Below are 19,757 nucleotides of genomic sequence, written 5' to 3' on the forward strand. Positions count from 1 at the left end.
ATTTTGGGATATATCTTATGAATTTTAACCATGTTTTCTATTTCTGGTTGATTTTGATATCTTGGCATTTTGAACACACCTTATGATTCATCAGCAGAGGTAGAAATGCTTTATTCTTCTATAGTTAAAGCCATGTTTGAGAACAATCGGTAACCCAAAACTTCAACCAAACATGTTGATTGGATTTAAGTTTTAACATTTGGATGGTGATGTTTGTATGCTGCTTTATTGAAGAATATGGAAGATGATACTGCTTATAGATGCCTCCAATCATCTATGTGAATAATGAATGTTGGTGATGTCAATTCAACACATCATTGATCTAACTCGCTGCATGGAGGTCCCTTCTTGTGAAGTGTACACTGAAGAAAAAAAAAGGGATGGAGGTGGTGGGGTGATTGGATTTATGTCAATGGCATGTGCATGTAGTTAGTAGTTAAAAAAAATAAAAATAAAAAAAAACCTAATCTACCATATTTTTCAAAGTTTGGTAAATACTTAAAATTGCTGTGATGGCAATAGACTATGGTCTTATGCTCTATTAAATAGTTCTGTGCTTGCTAAACCTATCTTAATTGCAAGGATCTGGTTGGCCAACTTAATGACAAAACTTGTCCTTTATTAGGAGAAGCATAGTTCAAATTCTCATTCTTTATTATTTTAATTATCGTAATTATAAAAAGAAGAAGATATTATTCAATTTTGAAATTTGGGAGACAATTAACCCTTTAAATATTTAACTATAAGTTGCTAATATATATATATATATATATATATATATATATATATATATATATATATATATATATATATATATATATATATCCTAGTTTTCATGTACAAACTTAGATTTTATCTCTTTGGGTCCACCTAGTGCTGAAGGCCCCACAATGTTAAGCCCATTCTTGCCCAGTCTAAATCCATCTCAAAATTGATGGTTACTCACCCACATTCCTAACAACTTTACCCGCCAACAAATCAGTTCTACTTTCCTCACCTAGCGCATGTGCTACACTGTCCATTTTCCTTGTAGAAAACCTAGCCGTTAATGAACCAGAGAAACTCGCATGTTTAGACACCATTGACGAGCCAAGTAAATTTACATCTTCTTTAGCCTTTCCATTTAGAGTATCAGCCACAACCTTGGCACGATTGTGAATTGTACCAAGTGTACTATCCTCTAATAACTTGGATGGTTGAGTTATCTAGTCTAATTGAATATACTCCTGGATAATCTTTAAAACCTTTATAGGTGAAGAGACTAATTCAGATCTTGTTTGATAAGTTCAAGGATAAATTAGAAAATGTTAGTCAGTGTCATTGTTACATAGCACTTCTAAAAATTTTGGGGTAAAAAACATCTTTTGTGACTTAGCTAGGCACTTGTGTTCAAAAAATCATGCTTCAGTTTCTATTCCCTGGAGTAATTTTTAAGCGTTCTAGTACTATCCAATTGTGTTATTAATATATAAATATATATTTTTAATAATGCTATATGGATATGCCTATACCGATCATCAAATTCTATCCCCTTTGTTTCTTACCCAATTCTTATGTTCAGAGTTTTTTCAGTCTATTGATTACTATGCAATTACCATACCAAGCATTTTTTTTTTCCATCATAAGACAGAGTGCTTGGCATTTTTTGGTTCTCTACATGCCTCTTGCAGTTGTTAAATGGCTTATATTCATTTTTCAAATATCCTTTAATGACAGTTATAATTGACAGGAATCCTATTGTGATTTGTTTGATATCATTTTCAAGGTACTATCTTCTCCCCTTGCATTTTAAGTTAGGTTAGGTTCTTCTCCCAACATATATTTAGGTTCAATCTACTTCATGTGTGATGGCATTGCTTAAATAGTAATCAACTTGACAAGAGCTAAGTACTACTATTATTATCCAACCAGATAATAAGACATGCTTTTAATTATAATTGTCAAAAATAAAAATATGCTTAAAATATTTTCCTTGGGTTTATTTTAAAAACATCTTCAAATTTATCTTAATTTTTCCAGCAAATTGGATTGGTAGAAATGCCAGAGTTGGCCTCTGATCTGCTAAATTTATTAAGATGTGAGGCACAATTATGATTGGACATATAGTTGACCAATGACTTGATTGTAGATTCAAATAAATGGGCTCTTGCTCTTGCTATACTTGTATAAAGCTTCAGTTACTAGATTTGGAAACTTAGTACTGTTGAAAAACCAAGCATGAAAGCAGCCAAAGATGTAAGAATTGAGCTAACTTCAAAGTCCTCTATTGCATACGAATGTAATGCATGATTTTTGGAGGAAGCTTCTAGTTACTTGGCCCTATTCCCATGGCATAATTAGGGCCGTCTCAACAACTTTGGGGTCTTAGGAAAAAATTTAAGTAGGGTCTTTTTATATTTAAATATTAATTAAATGATATTTATTGAATTTTTTTTATTATTTAAAATCTTTTTTTTTTGTTTGCTTTTTGAGATGCAAAATTACTAATTGGTGTGATAATTTATAATAATTGATAAAGTAAGAGTTTGCTTTAAAAAAAAAGATGTGATAAATCATTAATTAGTGTGTGGTGGGGCCAGCTGTGATGTGTTGTGGCCTGTGGGTAGACTGTGCAGTGTTGTGTGCATTGTGCAGTCTTGTCCACACTGGATTGAGATTTGATGCAATAGCTAGGGGCTAGGGCTATTGCACCATGCAATACTTTCTGGATGGTTCATATTAAAAGTTAAAAAGTTAACTTTTGATACCAACCATTGGATCAAGGAAGTTAAAAAGGTAAAAAAGTTGAAAGTTTAAAAAAAATTAAAAATTTTGAAAAAGTGAAAATGATGTGAGAGATATTGCATGGTGCAATAGCCCTAGCTATTGCACCGGATCCCAATCCGTCCACATTGCCCACAACTTGTGTGCAGTGTGTACTGTCACTGTGCAGTGTTGTGGGCTGTGCAACTTGTGCAAGACATGTTGTCCTATCAATCAAGCAATGAAGTAGGTTAAAAAAAATATAATTTAAAATATTTAAATTGAATAAAATCAAAATCCTAAATCTTATTTGGAAAGATAGAGAGGGAGAGAAGGTTACCTTTGCTATGCCCACAGCTCACGATGCTCCTCTTCAATTTTGAATTTACTGTGGCCTGAAGGGAATGAACAAAGAATGATTTCAAGCTAGACTGAGCTTGTAGAAAAAAATCAAGAATCAAGATGAAGAAAAGAAAGGTAAGAATATAGATGGAGAAGCAGAGACATAGAGAGATGAGAGATTTTTTCTTTTGTTTTAGAAATTTATAATCTCTATTTTAGCATATTTCAAGACAATTATGTTGTATTATTAATGAATTTGTCTAGTATTAATTTTGATTTTAGTATATTTCAAGAATGATTTAATGAATTTGTTTCCTAAAATTTAATTTTGTTAGCTAAAATTTGACTATTTTTGTTTTTTCCATTTTTAATCTTCTGCATTTTAGGATACAATAGGGTATTTTTAATGTATTTTATTGACCAATAAAAGTACTTAAATTTTTTTTTTGTAATTAAAATATATATATATATTAGTGGGGGCCTTAAGCGATTGTATCAATTGTATCAACAATTCAGCTGGCTCTGGGCATAATACTTGGTTTTGGAAAGTGAATAGTTGCTGAATGGGTACAAGTGAGATAGTAATGAGTTCTTACCTGTATATACCATTATGGTATTTTGAGTATGTGAATCCATTTTTGAGTTGGTCTCTTGCCTTATCTTTTTTCTCTTTTCTGATTTCAGTTTGCTGCGGAATTTGTCTTGTGATTAGAGTTTCTCACCTATGTTTTGTTAAGCATTTACATTAAACCAAATTTTGAAATGCTTCTTGCTAACAAGTCCTATTAAACAAAATATGGACGGGGGATTGAAATTTCCACTAGTGGAGATGCATGTGGTTTGGTATCATGCTAATAGAGATGATACACAAAAGCAGCCCACTAGAGAATTATTTCAGGATGGGCTTGATCTGAGGAAATGGGTGGCTTCTACATTTCCAAAACATGGTATATATGGATGTTCTAAATGCCTTGTTAAAACAGGGGGCAGATACATGGGCCTCAAGTTGTGCTTTACAAACGCTTGGGCAGTGCTGGATTTAAATAGTTGATGCAGTGTAGATTAGAAAAATGAGAATCCATGAAAGGACCATCTAAGTCTTTGGTAATGCTGAAGAATGCTTCGATGGAACAAAGATATTAAAGACCAAGCATGGAAAAGAAGATATATGGATCGTAATGTCAGTGAATCTTAGGATGTTGAAACTCGACTTCCAATTTTCTGTAGCAATTTTTTTTTCCCACTTTAGCTTCTGTAAATCATTTTGGAAAAGAGGGTCAAATAAGAGAACTTTCAAGAGATTAGAAGCAGACACAAGTGTGTTTTTCAATTTGAAATCTAATTGGATTTTCTCTTAGTTTTACCTATTATTATATATATAGATTAACCCATTTTCACTCCTAAATCTCTATTATTTCTCCTTTTTTATTTATTTATTTGGTGACTTTAAATGACATCATTAATTGGAACCTATTGAGTTAGTTGGAATCTATTGAGTTGGTTAATTAACAGGAAACCAATTATTAATTATCAGCTAAGTTGGCTTAATTTGGGTTAATTTAAACAATGCTAAATCAAAACTCAAGGATAATAGCACAGCTCGGAGAATAATTTAAGCAGCACAAGCTATCTCTTAGAAACTTATCCCGAATTTGAGGATATGCTGAAATTATAAATTTGTCATCAGACTCGGGGCACTAATCACTACATGATTCATCAGCTAACCAGTTCACATAAAAGCTTTTGAGGATAGATTGTTGCATTTCCAATATTTTTAGTTCTAAACACTTGGGAGAACGAGAGAAAAGTATTACTGAGAACAGAAAAGTCTACTAAAAATGAGTAGTTTAATTTTTTTTCATGGGGATATCAGTGACCACCTTCACACTGTTCTTTATTCCTCCCTCCACAATAAAAAAGTAGCTGCCATTTTATCACCAAGGCTGAATAAATCCTAGCATGTAGCAATGACAATTCTCCTTATACAGTCATCAATGTTGCACAAATGTGAAAAATCTCAGGCATCAGTAAACATATGCCACGCCTCATCTGCTACTGTACATACTACATGCACCATTAATCAAGAAGAATGAATAAGTAAAATGCAAAATGCATTGTCAACTTTAACTATTATATGAAATTATGAATAATTAATACCATCACACATAAAAGCTAATGCCATACACAATGTCAAACAAGTTTACATGCTTATAAATGCTTCATTATATCAAAAGCTTCTAGGAGGCTAAACACTCATAGGTAACCTCATAAAACGAAGAAGAGTGAAAACAAGGAGAAGGGTAGCTGAACAGGCAGAGTCGTCATTAACTAAGACTTCGTGCTCATCCATCCAAATTACAACGTGGCCAAGGAGATTTGACTAATGCAGAAAACATTATATATATATATATATATATATATCTGTTGGAACATTACAAATGCTGTGGGTCTTGAACCAAAGACCTCACCATCCACATAGAATTTGTAAGGGGATGAGGTAACAGATGATCTAGAACTCATTGGCTAATTCAACATAAAAATTGAGACAAACTTTCAATCTTAAGGAAGCCAAAGCTCACAACAACATGATGGGTAACAGATAATGTAAAGTTGGAAAAGAAAGAAAAGAAAATAGAGCATACCTGATCTTCTTCAAACGCTCAAGATCATCCCTGAGTTTCATGTCCAAACGCTCAAGCATTGGAGACAAAATGTTTTGTTTTTATGAATAAATTAGATCTTTTAATAGAACGTAATTAAAAATTTTACTAATTTGATGACAGGAGTAAAAATATAGTAGCTAAATTGAATTTAACCAAAAAAATCTAATTAGTAATAATAAATTGGTAAATCAGTAAATTGACTATATATTTTGATAGTTTTTTTTTTCTTCTTAAATTTTTCACAAGCTTATCAAACCACTCATTGATCTGACAGCAAAAATGGATCGGTTGGATGCATTGTGCACGTTAGAATTATGAAGGATTAATGACCAATTGGCACTAATATATTTGATAAGTAATTAAGTATCCGTTTGGATATTGCTGAAGCACAATGTCTTTACATTTCAGTTTTTTTTTTCATTGAGAAACGCGTTTCAATGCTATTCAGTGGATCCGTATACTGTTCTCAGAATTTACCAACCTTTTTTTCAACAATTTATTTTATAAAAAATAAATTTTACCATACTGTTTACACTTTTAAAAATTATTTTACTACGTAATTTTCAAGACAATTCAAACCGACACTGACCCATGTATCCCCATTAATACGTGCACCACGAAACGCAAACAACGACTTTATTATTGGTCAATAGACTCGATACTTCTATCCAAGAAAAAAAAAAGATTCATTACTAGTACAACTACGGAACTACCTCCCTAAAGTCCATCCCTTCTTTCAACTTGGTAGCACGTAGCGCACACAGGTAAACAAACCGCACTTTTTTCTTCTGCAACTCAACTCAAAATGAGTGCTAATAATAAACAGCACTCAGATTCTCATTCCTTGGTCCTCCCATGGAAGACGCGGATCTCTGTCTCCGCCCTCTCCGCTGTCACCGACTTTTTCCGCCGATCTGACGGCACCGTCAACCGCCGTATCCTCTCTCTCCTCGACGTCAAAGCAAGCCCAAATCCCAACCCCGTGAAAGGCGTCAAATCTTCAGACATCATGGTCGACGCTTCTCGCAACCTCTGGTTCCGCCTCTTCGTTCCCACGGCGGACACCGCTTCCACTTCCACTTCCACTTCCCTCCCCGTCGTGATCTTCTTCCACGGCGGCGGCTTCACTTTCCGCTCCCCTTCCTCCTTCGCATACGACGCCGTCTGTCGCCGTTTCGCTCGTACGCTCCCCGCCGTCGTTATCTCCGTCAACTACCGCCTCTCCCCGGAACACCGCTACCCATCTCAATACGACGACGGATTTGACGTCATTCAATACCTTAATCATCGCAGCAGCAGCGAACTCAAACAACTCCCGGATTTTGCGGACTTGTCGAAATGCTTCTTAGCTGGCGACAGTGCAGGTGCCAACCTGGCGCACCACGTGGCAGTCCGGGCAAGTCGGGAAGGGACCCAGCTCCAGGTCGTTAAGATTATCGGGTTGATTTCGATCCAACCGTTTTTCGGAGGAGAGGAGAGAACGGATTCGGAGCTCCGGTTGCGGAAAGGTCCGATCGTTTCGTTGGAACGAACTGATTGGCTTTGGAAGGTGTTTTTGCCTCAAGGGTCGGATAAGGATCACAAGGCAGTCAATGTGAGTGGGCCCAACGCGGTTGATATTTCGGGTTTGGAGTATCTGGAAACGGTTGTGTTTGTTGGGGGATTCGACCCGTTACAGGATCGGCAGAGGAGTTACTATGAGTGGTTGAAGAAATCTGGGAAACAGGTTCGCTTAAATCAATAGAAGGTCCTTATTATTACATGCTCATGGCAACATTTTTGGAACAGGCTACGTAGAATTCAACACATAATTCGCATGAAAGGAGAGTCATCTAAGTCTATGACAATTGGGGAGATGGCTAAGGAATTTAGGTATGTCTTCTTTTGTTGTAGTTTATGTATTTATTTTTAAAAATTCTCATAGAAGGCCACTCATATGCTTCTCTATCCCTAATAAAAGTTGTACACTATAATCTCTCTGTCATGAGAAAAGATTCTTGTAGAAATTGATACTTTGTTTTCAAAACTCAATTACATCATTTTAGTAAATCTAACATGATGATTTGAACCAAAGACAAAGCAAATGGAATATTTTTCTCTTAATAATTAAAATTTATCTTATATAAAAAAGAAAAAGTGATATTCTGTTAAAAAGATAAGTAAATTTTACCCAAAGTATGTATTTAAGAATCAATCAAAATTACTTATCAAAAAAAGAAATTGACACTTTGTTTTGCTTTGATTTTTTGGCTAGACTTGGTAGTAATGTTTGGTTTAAACAGATCTTGTGTTCTAATGGGCATCATATGAGTATGCCTTTCCAATTTGAGTAGATTTGATTTATAAAAAATAAATGGTTTAGTATTATAACCCATGAGATTCTGTTTGATTCTTAAAGAGAGACAATTAATGTAACAATTTGCCAACACGAGGGATTGAGCTTATCTTGTGTATGTAGTGCTTATATATTCTCACCCATTTTCCTGTTTTTTTTTTTTTTTTTTTCCATGTAAACATATTTATTTGGATCTCAGGGATTTTAGAGATCTGTGGAATGACTTGGCTGAACCTCTGGGAGGGAATGTGAAGACAAAGTAGCAACATTCACTACTTGGATTACTTTGGTAGATAGTATCAAACTTAAATGGTCTAAATCATCTAGTAAATGTTTGTGAATGTCCATTGAATTATGACATAATTCTAAGTAAAAACCTACGAGTATTATTTTAATCAACCCTTTTTCACTCCTAAATCTCTATTATTTCTCCTTTTTTATTTATTTATTTGGTGACTTTAAATGACATCATTAATTGGAACCTATTGAGTTAGTTGGAATCTATTAAGTTAGTTGGTTAATTAACAAGAAACCAATAATTAATTATCAGCTAAGTTTGCTTAATTTGGGTTAATTTAAACAATGCTAAATCAAAACTCGAGGATAATAGCACAACTTGGCGGATAATTTAAGCAGCATAAGCTAATCTCTTGAAAATATGCTGAAATTTCAAATTTGTCATCAGACTCGAAGCACTAATCACTACATGATTCATCAGCTAACCAGTTCACATAAAAGCTTTTGAGGATAGATTGTTGCATTTCCAATATTTTTTACCATTAAAAACCGTTATTTTGGTTCTTCATCCGAGATTTATAAGTTAGTACTATTAGTTCCAAACATATGGGCGAAAGAGAGAAAAGTATTACTGAGAATAGAAAAGTCTACTAAAAAATGAGTGGTTAAATTAAATGATCAAAACCAAGCACAAACTCAAGTAGATGCTAAGCAACATTTGGAGAGAGTGGAGTTGGTGGACAATAGGATTGAAGCTGGAAGTAAAGAATACCTACAAAGACTGAAAAGGGGCAAACTATAATTGAAGTAAAGAAAAAGATAATAGGATTGAAGCTGGAACAATCAAATATCAATTTCTAGGCACAAAGATCTGAAGAAAAATTCAAATATGATATTTCATAAAATTGAAGACTACCTACAAAGACTGAAAAGGGGCAAACTATAATAGCCTTTAGTAAACCAAAAATCTTTGCAATTAAATTATAACCATCCAAAAATCACATGTTAGTCACACAGCTTGTTAATTTACTCGACATAATAATAGATAAAACATGACATAAAAATAAAAGACAATGGACTAACAGAAACCCACACCCCCCCCCCCCTCCTTTTTTTTCTTTTCTTTTCTTTTGGGCTTAAATTTTCCTACATACAATTTGAGGAACAAAAAGAAAATGAGGTAAAGGGGTCAAGGGGAGCCTGTAAGGAAGATCATCTGATCTTACTAGGAACCAACATACTAGCAACCATGAAAGGAGCTGCAATTGTTTGCTCTAATATCCTCTATTATGTGAGATGAACTCATGAATCATGATCTAGATGCTTAGATCCCAGTTTTTAGTCTGAGACTCTTAATTGCAAAGGAAGAGAAGCTGATGAGCTCTAACTCAACCAATGCCTCGTCTACCCCATAAGAAAGAGTGGAAAATAGCATCATGGTTTCAAAACATGCTGGGTGCATTTAAACTCACCAATCAAAAATATTGCATAGGAACAGTTGCATGGGCTGTGGGAAAGACTAACACTAGATTCCAACAAGCTTAAAACTGGCAACTTTCTAAGATGGATGCAAAACTCAGTTAACTCTTTCATCCATATTTAGAAATAAGCGGGTCAGGAAAATATGGAAATAAATCAATAGTCCAACTATAGGTAGGGTGGTAACTAAGTGCTTCAAGAACAGATAAGAAAGAGAAACAATATGAGAGAAAACACTCACAAGTACATTATCAATAACAATCTTAACCCTGACAACAATTATTAGGCTTAAATCATAAATAAAGAATGAGCCTTCTTGTATAGCAGTAAATCCTTGTCCGCCAATGCCATCTGCTTTAATATGGGGCCTCACATAATGTGAAGTTAACAAAAATCTAACCCATAATCACCTCCAACCATAGCTTAACAACTGTTTAGTTCAGTGACCAACCATGAGGCCCCAACCCACTTCTTCTAATCACAGCACTAGACATTCCTACAAAGAATTGTACACCCAACACCACCCTCCACCAGTGAAAGTGTTTGGACTGTGGCACCAAGTGAAATCATCTATTGGAATGAAATCCTGATATCGCTCTTCTTTTAACTTGGATCTCAACCTATGAACCTTCCAAAAGATTAATATGGTTTCCAAAGCACCAAGTAAAAATTGGGCATGCACCTCAGGATGCTTTTCCAAAGAAAGGAATCCTTGTGACATCTTTGCTAATTTTAAAAATGAGATTGTTAACAAAAAAAAAAAAAAAAAAAAAAAAAAAAAAAAAAAAGATAAGAGAGAGAGAGAGATTCTTGTTCCCAAACACTGGAACTTTAAATGGAGAGTCAGACATTGCTTAATATTGCATTACCAACTTTTATAATAACTCAAAGCCAAAATATGGTTGGTAGTGGCTACAGGATTGCTTTCAACCAACCAATCTGACCAAGTTGAAGCCCTAGCTTAAAAGAGATCTTAGTCATGTAAAACAAGTATACTTCGTACCGTGGGAATAATAACCCCCTAAAATTAAACTTCAGATTGCCTCCAACTAACCAACCTAACCAAGTAGAAGCCCTCACTTGAAAAATATCTTAGTCGTGTGAAACAAGTATAGTTCACAATGTGAGCATAATAAAGATTCAGATTCTGAAAGGGTAAGTACCTTATCAAGGCCAAAGCCAAAAGGAGGCCACAACCAACATGTAAACCAGGATGTGAAAGTAATAAAAGTTGCATCCCAAAAGAAAAGAAATTATGATGGTTGGATGAGAAGGTCAAATTTCGTAAACAAAGAATACATTTCGAAATTATGTATACAAGATTATTTAACCACTAGAACATTTCAAATGAGTTTAGTTCTCTCACATGGAAAGATCCATTTTGATATCAATACACAACTTTCTGGAATGAATCTCACCTGATATGATGGGATTGTACCTCCAAATTATAATAGTAATATAAGATGAAATTTTTTTCAATTATAAAAATAAAAATATAAAAATGAATTTTTTTACAAACTAGAGTCCTCCAAATGCACTCCAATTAAAACGAACAATCAAGTTCACTGACCTCTCAACCTAAAAGCATGGCAACATTAGCCTTGATACTAAAACAGAGTATCAGTACATATATAACATAACTTCAGGAAAACATATATCAGCATTCTTATAGACAGCACGTTAATAATTCAGCATCACACCACCCATTAGTTTCCAGTATCTGAGTGAATGCGACACAAGCAGCCCTGAAAAACTTGTGTACATTAAATAGCATCATTTCGATTCAAATATTGGGTGATGGCACTAATTTCTGTAATAATCTCATCTAAAAAAATGGTTTTGTGCCTTCAAATTATAATAATAACAGAAGTGGGAAAAAAAATCACTAACTAGGGACCTGAAAATGCACAAATAAGATTTGCCAACATTTCAACCTTAAAGTATGGCACCCCTAAGATAAGCATGCATACATATCTAACCTAAGACAAACATATATAATCATTCTTATAGACAGCACATTGTTTCCATTTCAAAAATTAAAAGCATCATGCCATCCATAAGCTACCAGTATCTGAGAGAATGTGACATATATAGATCTGATGAACTTACGCACCTTCACTAATGCCAACTAAAATATTGAATACATCAGCATCAAAAAAAAATCCTTAAATGAAGGTGCAGTATGTTTTGAGACTCAGCACCATGTATGAAATTAGCATGATGGTTCTCTATGGAAATGTTCCAGATCATAGGAATCAATTAAAAATGATTCAGAACAGTTGATAATTTTTCAAAAATTGAATCAGTTTAAGGCCTGTTTTTCATCTGATACAGGCCTTTCTTTCTGTCAATTTAAACAACAAGGGCAATCAACTTTAAAACATCAGTGCATAATGGCAGGAAAATTAAAAGAAGAACAATCAGGGTGATTGAAACTATGTTAGCCAAGACAGCAATCAGAAGCCCCACGAGTCAAACTTTAAAAGAAGAAAATCTTAAAAGCCGTCTTTTTTTCTTAATTAAAACAGATTTGACCGTTTAATGGATTGATACCATCTTTATATGATATTCCACATCTTATGATCTACTATTACAACCTCTAGCTTCCCCTAAATGCTTCTTTCTCATTCTCTACACTTTGGTTGCCAGCTGTTCATCTTAACATCCTCATTACACTCATCTTTTAAGCACAAGGATGCCATAAAATGACTAACATAAAGCAATTTCAATGCCAGGAAATAACAAAACCAAGCACAGAAACAGAAACAGAAACAGAAACACACACACAGAAACAGAAACCTTGCACACTTATGATTTAACTCCAGAAACGCGAAACTGAGTAGTGCATAACATTGGAGCCAAAGCTAATTGCAATAAGAGTTAACTTATTGATTACGCCCGTCCAGCATGCACCCAAATTACACTGCATTAACAGCAATGCATAATATAAGACACACACACACACACATATATATTGATTGGTAAATAAAATGTTTTATTGAGTAATCAAATGAAACAGGATCCCCTTGTACACAGGTGGTGTACCAGGGGTCAACAAATTTAACGAAAAGTACATAAGAAATTATTCCAAGGAGGAAAGAGTGGCCACTTGAGGCAGCCATCCACTCACATAGAGATCATAATAACAATTATATATATATACACACACACACATATAATGCTACTACCAAATAAAGCATGAAGACCAACCATTTAAATGGATTGCGTCACAAATCTCCACCAATAAGACAACTGGCTATGAATTGGAGATTTTTAGTAATAGAATATATAGTTTGTAGCCCCTAAATATGCATCTAATCTGTTAAAGTTAGGAAAAAGATAGAACACAAATAAATGCAACGTTAAAATTACAAATCAAAGAAGAAAAGTAGCAACTGTGTAGTTTGGGAACTAATTAATAATCAGAAAGGACATAAATGGATGCAATTAAAGACTGATAGGCCACAGTTCCATCCCATGTACTAAGTTATGCAGTACGGCAAAGAATCTTAACATGGAAGTAAAAGATAATGCCATCCAGACAGCATGACTACAATGCATCAGAACAAAAAAAAAAAAAGGATAATTGGATACAGTCGGTGATTAAAACCCATAGATTTATAATATTTTCATACAGACTCATCCTGCACTGCCAAGCATAAAATATGATAAACTAACCTACTAATGAGTGACTTTCAAGATATTAGCTCTCCCAATCTGCCTTTTACAAAAGCACCAAACGGTGGCACTCAAGGTTCTCTTAATGCTAACCCACATCACAGGTTCCCAAAAAAAAAAATGAAAGGCATACATTTCAAAAAGTAAAATGCAGTGAAAGAAATTATGCCAAAGACAACAGCAGCATAAAAACAGAGACCATCACTTTTGTTGAAAAAAAAAACAAGTTGGCTAGCACTATACTGATTACAGACTTGAAATATAACACAAAACCTCATTCACTAATAAATACATATTCATACATTCTATCAAATCTAGTCCCCAAAAATTAAGTCATAGTCATTAAAGCACTATTCTGGCAAGGCATAGAAAAACCACACCTAGCAAATCCCATAGAGTAAAGACAAGACTTAATTAATAATTACTAAAGAAAACAAAAGTGTATACCATATACACATGGAAACTGTAATGCACATGCAATGAAGTAACTAGCCAATACATCATCCAAACTAGACTCTAACTCTCTAAGCCAGTGCTATATGTCTGGACTTCTAAGTAAGTAGTTACAGCTGCATCACAATTTTAACCATCTATAAGTAGATTAGAATAGCAAGATCTGTGCTCCAAGGTGTAGCAACTGGCAAAAAGCACATACAAAATAAATTGAACAAGTTATATCAAACTTTTGCAGCCTACAACTATAGGAACGCATGAAAGAAGCAATAACATATTTACATCAATCTTAGCATTACAGAAATATGATAATGCTTCTTGCTCCTTCAATCCAACAATTCTTTCTTAAAATTAGATAAAATCCAAAATTTATTGTTTTCCTCTTTGTTTGCATTACATCCCGAACTATTTGACATAGAATGTGAGGGATCTAAAATAAGTAAAGATAACATAATTGAAGCAGATTTCCCCAAGTCTCCCAGATGTCCATAACTACATTAAAAACTAAAAATAAATACCTAACTTTTAATCAAACAACTGAAGGTGACCACTAGCAATATAAAAATTCAACTCAAAAAAGAAATAATACATATTAAATAGATAGATGGTGCGGTTTTGGCTAGATAGATGGTGTGGATCATCTCCTCTTGCTGACTGCTATCCTGATTTATATAGGATTTGTTGAAACAAAGAGACGAGTGTGGCTGATCTAATGAGGTACTCCAATGGAGTCCTTCACTGGGAGATGCGTTTTTGTAGGGATGTTCATAATCGGGAATTGGAAGCTTTCTAGAGCTTCATTAATACCATTTATAGCACTCCCATAAGGGCGACTGGGGAGGACGAGATGTTGGCTACCTTGTAAGAGTAAGAGGTTTACGGTTAGTGCGTACTACCATCTTCTAGTTGGCCACGGTGATCAGTTTTTCCCTTGAAAAAGCATTTGGAAGCAAAAGATTCTCTCTAGAGTGGCTTTCTTTGCTTGGACCGCTGCCTTGGAGAAATGTCTGACAATTGACAATTAAAGGAAAAGAAATGTTTGCATTTTGGATTGGTGTTATATGTGCAAGTGTAACAGTGAAACCGTTGACCATCTATTCCTTCATTGTCCGGTTGCTCTGGAGTTGTGGGATATGGTTTTTGGTTTATTTGGAGTTTGTTGGGTTATGCCAATGTCTGTTGTTGAGCTTTTTGATTGCTGGCAAGGTTGTTTTGGTCGCCATCGCAATGGAGATATTTGGATGGTTGTTCCTCATGGTTTGATGTGGTGTATTTGGAAGGAAAGAAATAGTAGGTGTTTTGAAGACTATGAGCGTTCTATGCCTAATCTCAAGCTTCTTTTTTTCAGAACCTTATTGGACTGGTTCTCAGTGTGGAGAAACCATCCTTTTTCTTCTTTTTTGGATTTTCTTGATTTATGTAATTTTTGTATTTGATTTGTACTCCCCTGTATACTTCCCATGTACTTGGGTGTCTCTCTTTTTTTGTTATCAATAAATCCTTATTACTTATCAAAAAATAATAATTAAATAGGTACTATAACCAGATATTTCAATAGCATACATAGGCCATGTCAAGATACAAGAGATGAGAAACTTTCTTGCAGAAGCACTATAACTAGCTGACACACAAGAACAAAATGCTGTCCACACACTGAAGCAACAAGCAGAGCACCATACACCTATATTCAACTCTCATATAGGTGTATGGTGTTCTGCTTGTTAAAGATAGGTAACACCTATATTCAACTCTCACTTTTTTTTTTTTGTTGATAAATAATAGTCAACTCTCATATTGGCCAAACAATAGTTTCAAATGTACCTAATAGTTATATCCAGGATGCAACCAATAAGAAATAAAAGAATTCCTCAACAAAGTTGATCTTGGATAAATATGAGATAAGGAAATAAAGGCTACCTTAACAAGCTCATCTTTGAGAAATACAAATAAATCTTTTCCTTTATGACAAAACAACCAAGAGAAAGAGAGACTTGTCTTCATGAAAAAGCAACAAGTGAGATAAACCATTGAATTCTAAGTGCCCACACACATCTTAAGCATTGAATGAAAAGCATCTCTCAGTAATTAGAGATAATTCCTTCATGACAAAGCAACACCAGTCTTCATATCAAAGCAAAAGAGTGAGATACACCATTGAATTCTAAGTTGGCAAGTACACACACAAACATCTTAAGCATTGGATGAAATGCACCTCTCAGCAATTAGAGAGAGATTGTTCCTTCATGAAAAAAGCAAGTAAACAAGACCAATCTACATGAAAAGCAAAAAAGTGATATAAACAATTGAATTATAAGTGCGCAAAAACACATACAGCCCTTAATAATTGCATGAAAAGCACCTCTCAGCAATAATAGATCCTTCCTTCATTACAGAGCAACTAAGCAAGACTGGTCTTCAAGACAAAGGAAAAAAAAATTGATATACACCGTTGAATTCTAAGTGCACCACGCACATGCACACATCCATCTTAAGCATTGGATGAAAAGTTCCTCTGTATCCTTCCATCATGAAAAAGCATTAACGTAAGATATACCATTAAATTCCAAGTGTACAAGGCATGCCGTGCACACACATCCATCTTAGGCTGTAGGCAATGATCAATTTTAACCATCGAATGTAAAATTTGGTTGTCAAAGTACTTACAAAATCCTAATAATGCCAGGATCAGTTCCTCCAAAGCCCTCTCTTTGACATAACATTACAAGGGTACTAATAATTAACAAACTTGCCACTACACAATTTCACGTTGTGGCTGGATTGGTAAGTAATGTATGCACTCAATGGATCTTGAAACCAATACCCGCCATCTGTCTTGAACTTACAAGAGGAGGATGTGCCCTCATTGGCGAAAATTCCCATTGTAACTGGACTGGCTATGATCAAACAGCTCAGTAACAGATACTAATCCCTAAATCAAACTAAACACTCAACGTTTCTAAATAGTTGCAGATAGCTAAAACACAAAATTATCACTGTACCACATCTCCCACACAAGTCCCAAATCACCTCCCTTTGACAATCTCATATCCAAAAAATAAAAACCTTGTCTTGACAATTCACCTCCATAGTAAGAAATATTAGAAGTAAAATAACTAGCGCCAACAAATACAACAACAAACAAATCACACCTATATCAGACATAATGAACACCTCATTAGCTCTACATATCTCTCAGCAATCCCCAATACATAGACCTATGCTGAATGAATTTAAACTCTCTTTTCTTTCTTTCCTTTTTGCTAACTGGGAGTCTAGGGCTTTCCGAACATCTGACTATTCCCCCACGTGTGTACCTGACTATCTATTCCCCCCACCCTCATCTCCTAGGTAATTAAAAGGAGGAATCCCAACTTTCCAACAATGTGTAAAAACACATTATCAAAATTTGCTAAAACACACACTATTTCGAATCCTAACCTTCCAACAATGTATATGACGAGCTATGTTAAAACACACACACACACACTATAAGATATGTGCCCAAATAACCTAAGAAAACAATAGCAACATTGATTATCAAGACAAGCACCCAAAAAATAAAACAAAGAAAGCATGATCATCAACCTGCCGCAAGCAAGACACGGATGGCGGCCGAGTTTGCCATCCTCCAAGTAAGTCTTTTTCTGATTGGAAAGCTCATCAAGCAACTTAGCGAATTGAAGAAACGCCTTGTTCAAGGCGCTCTGATCGACTTGTAGATGCTTATGAAGCACATTATTTTCATTACCACCACCACCACTACCACCACCGAGTCTAATATACTTTGAAGCTCTATTGTTACTATATTCATCACCACCACCACTACGCCCAAACGGACCACTGTTTCCCGCCAAAAACTCGTTCCCAATTGGAAACCCATTGCCAATTCCAAACTGTTGCCTGTGTTTCTCTTCTTCTTCGTTCATATACTTCCTCTTCAATGATGATGGGCCTTCCATGCTAGGCCCACCAGGCCCAGGCCCACGTCCATCGAGCCCTAGCGAGTTCCAGTAATCCTGCTGGTGCCGATTAAACCCTCCTCCTCCTCCGGGACTCCCCGGAAGCCGATGCGGTGGCAGCATCGGCATTGGCGGGGGCATCGGATTGAAGTCTTGGTAATCGGGAGGGAGAGCGAAGTAGGATCGGACGGTACCGTCGGCGAGAACGAAGGTTCGCCGTTCGAGCATGTGGAACCCATAAGCCGGCGGAGGCGGTGGGCCTAGGGCGGAGAGGTCCGGGAATTGGATTGGGCCTGGGCCGGAGTGGGGAGGAGTAGGGTGAGCTTGGTGGTGGTGGTGTTGGTGTTGGTGGTGGCGCTGATTCGCCGGGCTTGGAGTCGGGGCGGGTTTTGGAGACGGGTTAGGTTTTGAGTCTCCGGGTTTTGGTGAAGGGTTTGGCTTTGAGGGTGTAGTAGTGTTGGCGGTGGCGGAGGGGTTGTTCTCCCAGCGGGATTTGCGGTGAGAGGAAGAGGAGGCGGCGGCGGCAGCTGCGGCGGCGGCGGCGGAGGACGATGAAGAGGGCTTATGCGGTGCGTTTTTGTTAGGGTTAACTCCGGCCATTTACACGGACCGGGTCGGGTCAGGTCGGGGTCGGGAGAATTGTGATGGGGTTTCCGAGTGACGAGAGAGAGAGAGAAGAAGAACAACAACAAGAAGAAGGTCGTCTTTTGTTGTTGTTTGAAGTGAAGAGAATGAGATGCTATAGAGCGTGAGTGAGTTTTTGGAGTGTGGGGCCAAATCTTTATGTTTTTTCAGCTGTTTTGGAATAAACAATGATGTAGATTAGATCTTGGAGTGTGGAATCAGTGGATTGAAGTTCATCTCAACCGTTCATTCATTACCAAATAAGTCTAAGCTCAAACTTAGATTTATGCTTGATTATAATACGAGTCAAACTCAAATATTATATGTATCTATTAAAATGAAAAATGGATTAAATTATAAATAGCTTTATATAATATTTAATTATTATTTGTAGTTTATTAATTATATTCCATTCGTTTCTAACAATTTATAAATTTCTAAATGGGTAAAATATTGTGTCTGTGGTTTTATTTTATGCAGGAAAAAATAAATTAATTAATTAATCAAGTATCTCACAAACAAGCTCAAACTTGCGTGACAAAGAAAATGAACAAATGCTTGAATATATAATCTTGTTTAGTAATGTACTCAAACACGCCGTGTTCAAAATAAAATTAAATAAACAACCTGAACTTTATATAACTCGACTTGGCTCTTCTCAATTACAGCCTTAGCTCTACTCTCTTCAAGAATGGAGCCAAGACTTGTAGTTAGAGGGTGAGTTTGTTGTTGGTTGTGCCACTAAGGTGTTTTTTTTTTTTTGTGACTTTGATGCATGTTGTTGGGTAAGGACAATTATTTTGTTTGAAATTTTTTTTAAAGTCAGGTTGTTTATTTTGGGTAAAATTGGTGTGGGGGGTAAAAGGACCCAAGTGGGCATATGGGCCTTTGGACTGTAGCATGGAGGGCCGACCTGCTCCAGAATTAAACTCTATGAATTGGCCCATACGCCGAGGACCCGAGGGTACAGCCGAGAACGAGCTTCTCTTCGGACAAATCTAAGAGAACTCAAAACTTCATTATGAAGGTCAGGGCATAACTCTGGAAAGACTAATGGTTAAAATGGGACACCCTGAACCTTCTAGATGCACCAGCGTTAAAGAAAATATCAAGTGCAAAGGCTGCCACCTCCGCATTAAAGGCTCTGCACCTACCTCCCTGACCGCATTAATGGGGAAGTGACCCCTGAACAGTAAGACTGAAGCTTCTAGTCACTGTCCCAAATGTATCAGGGAATGAAGTATT

At 35.8% G+C, this 19,757-nt stretch overlaps 2 protein-coding genes across 3 annotated transcripts; one reads left to right on the plus strand and one right to left on the minus strand.

The window, feature by feature from the left end:
* Positions 1–6,483: 6,483 nt before the first annotated feature.
* On the plus strand, positions 6,484–7,479 carry LOC142624308 (putative carboxylesterase 18; the record flags this gene model as incomplete). The annotated part of the gene is made up of 1 exon (XM_075797848.1): positions 6,484–7,479. A coding segment is annotated over exon 1 (927 nt), but the record flags the coding sequence as incomplete, so codon positions are not given.
* Positions 7,480–11,245: 3,766 nt separating this feature from the next.
* Positions 11,246–18,636, minus strand: LOC142624385 (uncharacterized). Of its 2 annotated transcripts, none has more exons than XM_075797951.1 (2): positions 17,515–18,636; positions 11,246–11,543 (listed from the first exon to the last, which is right to left on the minus strand). In XM_075797951.1, exons 1-2 carry the CDS (start codon positions 18,486–18,488, stop codon positions 11,465–11,467), a joined length of 1,053 nt encoding a protein of 350 aa, XP_075654066.1. In that variant the 5' UTR covers positions 18,489–18,636; the 3' UTR covers positions 11,246–11,464. The 2 variants fall into 2 exon arrangements, with proteins under 2 accessions (XP_075654066.1, XP_075654067.1); XM_075797952.1 differs by having other exon boundaries at positions 11,246–16,200.
* Between the last annotated feature and the right edge of the window lie 1,121 nt (positions 18,637–19,757).

Source organism: Castanea sativa, chromosome 2 (assembly GCF_040712315.1).
Source record: "Castanea sativa cultivar Marrone di Chiusa Pesio chromosome 2, ASM4071231v1".
In the NCBI taxonomy this organism is placed as follows: Eukaryota; Viridiplantae; Streptophyta; class Magnoliopsida; order Fagales; family Fagaceae; genus Castanea; species Castanea sativa.